Source organism: Zingiber officinale, chromosome 7B, assembly GCF_018446385.1.
Source record: "Zingiber officinale cultivar Zhangliang chromosome 7B, Zo_v1.1, whole genome shotgun sequence".
NCBI classification, from domain to species: domain Eukaryota; kingdom Viridiplantae; phylum Streptophyta; class Magnoliopsida; order Zingiberales; family Zingiberaceae; genus Zingiber; species Zingiber officinale.
Genome location: NC_055999.1, coordinates 18,916,242 through 18,925,524, shown reverse-complemented (window position 1 = coordinate 18,925,524; position 9,283 = coordinate 18,916,242). Strand labels below are relative to the sequence as shown.

Here is a 9,283-nt window from a genome sequence, read left to right as displayed (position 1 = left end):
GTTTGAATTAATTATTATTTTTTATTTGGTTTATGTTTTATTAAGAATTTTGAAAAAGGTTGTTCAACCCATATTAGATTCAAACTTAGCTCTAGGTTAATCAAGTAAACTTCCTAAGGATAAGTTTTTAGTAAGTGGTGTGACATATGACCTTCTTGTGTATCAACAGTGGACTACTTTCTGAATATTTTCCAAAATAGTCTTGTCCAAGAAACTTAATACTAGGTTTTGGTCTAACTAGCTCATGCTTGACTAAAGTAACTTCGGGCAGATCCATTAGGTCTAATGCACCAGGTAGAATATACAAGATTTAGCCTAGACATGCATTCGATAAAGTTTCCTTGGCGTACTATCACTCAATCCATTTCGATGCTATGTTATTAGAGTTTGGTAAACCTTTTTAACTAACCATTCTAAGCTAAGAAGAAAAATAAACCTAATCTTAAGCATACATAGTTCATTAATCAAGAAATTAATTGGTTTTTCTATTTGCTTCCCCTGAGTCATAACTTAGATATGGTCTATCTAAGAAATTAATTTGATTCTTAGGGATCAAATATTTGTTCGATTTAATTGGTTTGATTAAGTATGATTTAGGAACTCATGTTTGGACTTGATTTCTAACATTTTGACTAACTAATGATAAATATGGTTTGTTGGTTTTGTTTGGGTTATAGCCAAGTCTGGATTTGTTGTACACGGCTCATTGCGATTCAAGTACCATATTTAGACACTTGGATCTCAATTCAAACTTTTCTAATACTTTCTTGAGTCGATGCACTTGACTTTTCAAGTTGAAATTTCTTCCTCAAGTTTTGCAACTTGAGTTGAAGTTTCGACTTGAACTTGGTTAATCGAGTGACTCAAGCTAACTTGCTCCTTAAGGTGGTCAATTTCCTTAAGTAGTAAGTTATTTTGTTCCTCGGATTTTGTTAATTTTTTAAACAAACATTTAACTACTTTAAGTAAATTTGACTTGGAATAAAAAGTTACCATATCGGGACCTTCAGAAACGTATACGAATCAGTAACTTCTCTTGGACTCGATATCGATCTCAGACTTGTACTCTTCCTCGGACTCGGAATCTTCATTTCTTGCCATAAAGGTAAGATGGCTCGAGTGCTTCGGTTCTTCCGTGTCGGATTTCTCGGAAGATGACTCATCCCACGTTGCTTGGAGGGCTTTCTTCCTTCTTGTCAACTTAGGTTTTTCCTCCTTTAGATTTCGATTTGGGTATTCGTGGTTGAAATGCCCCTTCGTGTTGCATCCGTAACATATCATTTCTGATTTATTTTAAGTCTGATTGATCAGTATCTTCTCGGTGCTCCTCTTGAACTTCTTCTTTGTTAGTAGTTTTCAGACCATGTTGACCAATTCTTTTTCATTGGTTGAGTCCGAGTCTGACTCACTTCTGATTCGTTCTTTGTTATTGATTTGGTCTCCTTGCTTGGTCCTGCATGCAAGGCAATCCCTTTTTCGGCTGGGCTTAAGTTAAATTGCTAGTGTAATTCTAATTCTTAAAATAGTTCGTCTAATTTAAGAATTGAAAGATCCTTAGAAACTTTGTAAGCATCTACTATTGATGGCCACAAAGTGTTTCGAGGAAAGACGTTTAAAGCGTACCTTATTGTATTGCGATTCTCCAAGTGGTATCCAATCAGGTGGAGGTCGTTGAGGATGCCTTTGAGTCGTGCATGCAGTTGGATAGTAGTCTCTCCAGGAAGCATTTTAATGCTAAATAAATTATTTAATAAAAGATCTCTCTTATTTACCTTTGATTCGTCGGTTCCCTCGTGTAGTTTTACCAGGTGTTCCCAAAGTTCTTTTGCATTGTCATAGGGCCCGATTCGATTTAATTCCTCCATAGTCAACCCACACTAGATGGTGTTAATCACCTTGTAGTTTGGTTATGCCTTCTTGATCATTGGAGGAGTCTAGTTCTTTGGTTCTAAAAGCTTTCTGTCTTCCATTGGAGGTATGTATCCTTTAAGTATAGTGAACCAAAGCTCGATGTCGGACTTGAGGTAACATTCTATTCTATTTTTTTAGTAGCTAAAGTTTTTCCTTTTGAACAGTGGGCGACGGACAGTGTTATAGCCCACTTGGTAGGAATTTGACATTCTTGCAATCACAGAATTACAACAACAACAACAACAACAACCAAATCTTTTCACACTAAGTGGGGTCAACTTTGCAATCACATAATTAACAAAAAGAATTTCTAAAACTCTCGTCTTGAGATTAGTAGTGCAAAATAAAAAGAAATAAGCGCATAGAAAAAAGGAAAATCTTTTTAAAGAATAAAAAAGTTTTTAAAAATTGGTCGATAAATTGTTAAGTAAATTCAGAGCAACATGTTCTGATACCAATTGATGGATAGAAGTGAAGTGATAGAGGGGGATGAATATTTCTAGTTAATTTTTTTTTGGTATCGAATCGTAAAACAAATATCAAAGTAAGACAACGAAAAATAAGATAGCAAAAGAAAGACAGGTGACTCAGGTGATTACTTGGTTCGAAGTCTAGGTCGACTCCTACTCCAAGACCCGCGATCCTTGATCGCACCATTAGACAAATCAATATAATTCTTCTTCCTAAAATCTTTAGAAAGAAGCAATTCATACAATGAAAGAATGAAAGTAACACACTACTATCTTCTTATAAGAATGCAAGCTATAAATAAATATATCGACTAGGAGTAGATGATTAAACGAGTCAACACTTCTTAGTGTAGCAACTTGCACGTGGAGTTATGGTACAAAACTGTAGAGTCATGAGCAGAATGCAACAGAGGAATCTTCAAAGAGTTATCTTCGGAACAGATCTCGAGGTCCTTTTATAAGCATGGTTTAGTCGACTGACAACCCGTTTGATCGACTGATCCTTTGGTGGGCTGATCCTCCTAGCGATCGATTGAACCCCTTGCTTTCCTTCTTCGCTGAGATCTGATCTTTGCGCATTTATAAACATTTATTGTTCGGGTGACCGATCACTTTATTCGATCGACCAAACAAAGTAGTTTCCCTATTTGCCGAGATTCGCCATTAATTCTCCATTAATGCTTTTATTGTTCGGTCGACCGATCCCTGAGTTCACTTGATCGATTGACCTGACTTCCATGTTTGCTTCTGTATGATCTGATCTCTGTTCTGTATCAACCTGGTTCGGTTGACTGATCCATGGGTTCAGTCGACCGATCAAATCGGTTCCTATAAAATAGAGTTAAATAAATATTTCCTACAAATAAAGTTAGGATAGTAATATATGATGCATGAGTAGTAATTGACAGTAAAACTGTCTTGATCTCAACTTGGAAACCTTTCATATTTCTTTAGTTAGATCAACGACCTAAGATTGTTCCTTTTTGGAACACGACCTCACCGTCGCTTCTCTCCAGTTGCTTACCTCAACCTACCTACCAAACATTGGTCCTCTAGAGCTAATTGGACTTTACCACTTAGCATCGGATTGGCTCACCAGGGCTTCCTCTCGATACCAGATCCTCTAGACCTATCAAGCTTCCTTGCTAAGTGTCAGGTCCTCTTGACCCACTTGAACTTCCTGCCTGACTTCCACGATCTGCTAAGACTTCCTAATTGAGTAAGCACATACTTATTTAACTTATTAGATCACAATAAGAATTAATTTAAATCTTTGACAATATCAAAACTTAGGTTCGATTTTGGTGCACCCTGCACCAATAGGTGTCTTGGCTGAGATGCGAGTAGTCATTGCTCAATTTACCCAATCACAGTATCATTTTGAGTTACAAGAGACTCAAGACTCACGAGACCTGCTGAGTAGCATCTTTATGAGGTATGCTCAACTATAGTTTTTTTAACACTCATAAAACATGAAAAATATATTTATTCAGTTTTAATATTATAATATTATTATCTCTAATTATATTACATTTCCTTAAGACAAATCATCGATCTATATATCACCACCATCAGAAATCCAAAATATTATTCAAATATTTTTTTTACTTGTAAAATTAGTTACACATTCATATTTTTAATGTATTTTCTCATTATTAATTTGTGAATCAATTTGTCTTATGTGATTCTGATAATAATCTATCATTATTTTCTATAGGATTTGATAGTACTATCTTATAGAATTTTATTTAGTGGTCTTTGTAGTAGATTATGGACATAGTTTATATGTCTTTAAATTTGTGTATTGTTATTGAATACTTTATTGTGTTAGTTTGTATGGATTTGAATAGTAAATTTGATTGTTTGTGTATGGATTGCCATGAGTTTGTGAATGTATAGTTTAATGAATTAGTTGCTTGTTTATGAATTGTAAATGTTTGTGTATAATGGAATATAATGTAAACATGGTTTGTGATAATTTGTATTGATATGAAAAATGTAACCAAGGTAATTGCAAATTTAAAGTAGAATCTATTAAAATTTTTGCAATTTAGCGATGAAATTAAAGGTTCCATTGGTATTTACCGATGTAATTTATGTTTTCGTCGGTAATTATCGTAATAGGAACAATGTAAATTTACGTTAGTCACTGACGAAATTCAAAATTCCGTTGGTGATTACTGACGGAATTCAGGATTCTGTCGATAAATAGCATTATGGAAACATGTTTTTGTTCACTAATTACGGATGAAATCATAACTTCCATCGGTATTTACCGACGGAACACTAATTCTGTAGCTAAATTTACTAACAACAACACAATTCTGTCGGTAAATTTATCTATGGAAATTTATTTCGTCACTAGATAGAGACGGAAAGTAAATTCTGTCAGTAAATCCATCTACGACCCAATCTATTTCGATTACCATATGTTTGTTGTAATTCCTTTGCTAAACCCAAATACCGACCGAATAGTGACAGAAATACCCGTCGTTAATACAGATTTTTTTTTTTGTAGTGTAAGGTATTAAATAACTTATAAAATTAACATGATATTAAAAATAAAAAAATACCTAATCAATAACGGGTAAGTACTTTAGTTTCCTTATATAAGAATAAGGAAGATGTATAAAATTGTATAAACTATAGAGCTATTAAACTAATGATTCATATCATGAAATTTTGGAAAAGAATAATAGAGGAAAGATTAAGGAAGGAGACCAAGGTGACCGAAAATTAAGTTGGGTGCATACCTGGAAGTTGACAATAGAAGTTATACATCTTCTCAGACAACTAATTGAAAAGTATCAGGAGCAAAAATAAGATCTATACATAACATTCATTGATTTAGAAAATGTTTATGATAGAGTTCTAAGAGAAATTATATAAAGAATTCTAAAAAAGAGAGATGTTAGTGTAACATATATTAAACTAATTAATGATATGTATAAGGACTTCAGACGAATTAACTGAAACATTTCTAATAAAGATAGAATTATATCAAGGATGAACTCTAATTCCATATCTTTTTACGTTAATTGTGGATGAACTCACTAGACACATTCAAGACAAAGTACCTTGGTATATGTTGTTTATAAATGATATTATTTTAGTAGATGAGACACGTGAAAGAGTAAATACTAAACTAGAATTTTGGCGAGAAACTCTAGAAGTGAAAGGTTTTAGGTTTAGTATAATAAAGACAAAATATATGGAATTTAAGTTTAACAATATTAGACGTAATGAGACAATTATTAAAATAAAAATGATGAGTTATTTGGAATTGAGAACTTTAAGTATTTAGGATTATTTTTACAAAATGATTGAGAGATTGTGATGCAGGACCAACCCAACATGACCCCTTGAACTTTAAAGTGTCATAACTTTTGACTCGGAACTCAGAATTAAGCTTTGTTAGTGACCACGTATGTAGAATTCAGAGGTCTACATTTATTATAAGGGAACTCGTAACTACTAAGTTTCGGGCCCAAAAAAGTAACGTTTAGGCTCTCGTTCAAGCCTCTGAAGATTTTATTACTATTTTTTTGTCATTTCTATTTTTAAGGTATTTAGGGTAATTTTGGTATTTCTAGTATTTATGTGTCCTAATTTGTCTTATCAGCATCCTGTTAAGTTAATTTTAATTTTTGTCAAGAGATTTTCTTTTTTGGAAAGATCTCTTTTCTTTTTCTATAAGATTGAAATTGAGATCCATATATCAGGATTTCTTTCCTTTCTTAGTCTCAGGGTCTAAAGTCTATATAAACACATGTTTAGCTAGAGAAGGGGATGTTAAGGTAGATGTGTCATGTGTGGACATATGATGATAAACATAATAAGAAATGAGAGTATTAGAGAGAAAGTTGAAGTTGAATCTATTGAGAAAAAATTTCGAAAGACACATTTAAAATAGTACGGATATGTACTTAGACAACTAATAAATGATCCGGTTAGATGATGAAGAAAAAGGTAAAAAAAAAACTTGATTAATAATAATAAAATAAAATAAAAGATCTATATAATCAATCCCATTTAATAGGATAAGATTTAATCATTGCTCTTGTGATATGATATATTGAAAATTGAAAAACTTGTCAATTAGCGGAGATACCTAAGTGTCTATATAAATCTGTGGACTGCAAGCCCTCAGTTTATTTTTTTTATTTATTTTATAAATTGAATATAAATTTTATTAATAAACATTATTTATAAATTTTAATTATGACCAAAAGAATATAATTAATTCCATAAAATAATTAATGCTAAAGCCACGCGCTTGAACTGCCAAATCGGTACAATTACGTCTCTTTAAAATATTCCAAATGCACAATAGAAAAAGACTGACATATAGGCTGAGAATTAATCATCACAACCTGAAAGAAACTTCATCAGTCTACAAAATTTCTTATTCGGTAAACAAACTTAAGACAACTAAGCATCCTCACTGGCTGTAGCACTGGCAGCACTGAGATCAACTGACAGATCAAGATCCTGTCAACAACAAAATAAAAATTCAGCCAAAATGCATATTATATAAAGAAAAAGAAGATAAATGCTAAATAATTCAGTATACCTTTCCAGTGATCTTCTTGTACATGGAGATCACGTTTTGGACTGTGGACTCGAAGTGTGTTGTTGCATCATAACTCTGCAATAAATATCAGAAACATTTCCCCCCTGTTTTCTTGCAGAAAATTTTCTTCAAAAAATGCAAAAAAAATCATGTGAATTATTACAGTGGAGACGAAGCAATTGTCCTCTTCATGGTTGTTGATAGGTTCATATCTGTCATAGATATCAAAGAAGGTTTCATCTACTGGCCCAAGGAGATCAATGCCAGGCTTGAGCTCTGTCTCAGGCTCATCCGTCTCAGCTTCAGTGGAGACAAAGGCTATGTACTTCCCTTTTGGAGCAACATTGTGAGCATAAGAACAGCAAAACAAATACCTGCAGCAACAACAACAACAACAAAAGGCATTGATTAAGATTCATAAAGTTTTTTAAAAAAAAGATATTTAAAAGGATTTTACATAGTTGAAGAAAAACCTACATGTCAGATTTCTTGCCTAATTGTTTTTGAGGTAGAATAAGCTGCACTGAGTGTGAGTTGTTGGTGTCTGGAATTGGATGGCTCATTATGCAGATTGCTCTGGCCACTCTTCCAACCTTCTTCACCTGTTAAAATTCCAATTAAGTAGGATATTAATTCTTCATTTTTAAAATATATATATAATGTTATTAAGGAATTGTATGATACCTTATCAGGCAAGTAAGAAGGATCACAGACTATTTTTTTACATTTAGCAGTTTCACCTTCAGATGTCACACCAATGGCTTTTCCATCTTCATCAAACTCTACCTTTTATTGAACAAACAATGCCTATTTAATTCTCTTTAGACTTAACTAAAAATTAGGGAGGATTAAGTTAATTATCACTACCTTGCATTGAGGCTTGTTGAGCATGTACGTGCCACCATAAACAGCACTTAGTCGAGCAAAACCCTGCAAATTAATGAACTTAATTATGTACAATACAACGATAATTGAACTGAAAAATGGAGAAGAAATTAAAGTAAAACCTGAGGAAGCTCTCCAAGCCCGTAGAGAGGATAAATATAAGGAGATCCTCCTTGAAACCGGGCCAGTGATTCAGCATATAGCTGAATACAATTTCATCAGCAAATATAATCCATGAACTAATCATGAAAAAGAAGAAGAAGATTAAGTGAAGTTTGGTCTTAATTAATTACCTTCATTCTCTTTACGGTGTGAATTGCAGGCTCATCCAAGTAGCTATCATCTGAGTGAAGTGCCAATGCATGCCCAATGAAATCGACTGTGTTATCGTCCAAACCATATTTGCTAATCCAACAAAAACAAACAAAAAGAACAATTTGAACACACGAAATAAACAAGGAAAGAACAATGCAATGTTTGGATCCTACGAAATGACTTCTCTAGTGGTGACTGTCGTCAGGTCAAGCCCTTCGTGGGACTTGGGATCGTCCTCCTCGTAATCTTGCACGTAGATGAACAACTTGCGTGCGCGGCGCTTCTCGAAGAGCCCCATCAGAGTTGATTTCAGAGCTTCAACATCAGTGGCTGGCACTTTATATATCTGGTGAAGCCATGCAATTAATTAACAAACAAGATAAATGATGTTAATTGAGGGTTCATGATCACTTAAAAATCAAATCATAAAAAGAGAGAATTAGTTAGTCATCATCTGTACCTTTCGGTTGTTGTAAACAAAGCTTCCATCCACTGCTTTGAAATTCAAGTATTTGGTAACACCAGTGCGGATGAGGACCCGGACAAGGCCACCGTTTGCCATCATGAACTGAGAAATTAATTAATTAAAATAAGTTAGAGAACTAATTCTAAAATGATTATTATCAATATCAAAAAATAAAACAAAAAACCTTGGGTATCATGTCCACATTGTACTCCTTGCTCGAACCCAAGGCCTCTGGAGGGCTACCATCACCTCTGAATCTCTTCCAAATCTATTTTTTTTTTCTTAAAATAATAAATAATACAAAATCTAATGAAATTATCCAAACTCATTGGAAAATTCGAATCGACCTGATTGAGACTAAGTGATGTTGATTCTCCACCGTAATAGTCATTTCTATCCATGTGAAGGACCTTGAGGCCCTCGACGGAGAGGAGACCACTTAGAATGCATTCCTTGAGGCCGGTGCCAAGTACGATCACGTCGTATTCTTCATCCATTGCTCCGGAGAAAAGAGAAAAGTAAATGAGAGATCTGATTCGAGTGAGAAAATTAAATAGCTGAGACTGAAGGAAGAGAGGAATTAATAGGTGATGGCGAAGAATGGAGAGAGCAAGTCTTTCGGCCGGTAAGAAGACAAAGCGACAATGTTGTGTGACCATTCGA

General features: G+C 33.9%; 1 protein-coding gene across 1 annotated transcript; it reads right to left on the bottom strand.

Annotated features, from left to right (window-relative positions):
• Positions 1-6,693: 6,693 nt before the first annotated feature.
• On the bottom strand, positions 6,694-9,194 carry LOC122003617 (guanosine nucleotide diphosphate dissociation inhibitor At5g09550-like). Its single transcript, XM_042558697.1, has 12 exons — positions 8,968-9,194; positions 8,805-8,888; positions 8,615-8,722; positions 8,328-8,500; positions 8,133-8,244; positions 7,962-8,042; positions 7,822-7,884; positions 7,639-7,740; positions 7,432-7,556; positions 7,118-7,328; positions 6,955-7,029; positions 6,694-6,872 (listed from the first exon to the last, which is right to left on the bottom strand). The coding sequence occupies exons 1-12, from the start codon at positions 9,115-9,117 to the stop codon at positions 6,813-6,815; spliced, it is 1,344 nt and encodes a 447-aa protein (XP_042414631.1). The 5' UTR covers positions 9,118-9,194; the 3' UTR covers positions 6,694-6,812.
• Between the last annotated feature and the right edge of the window lie 89 nt (positions 9,195-9,283).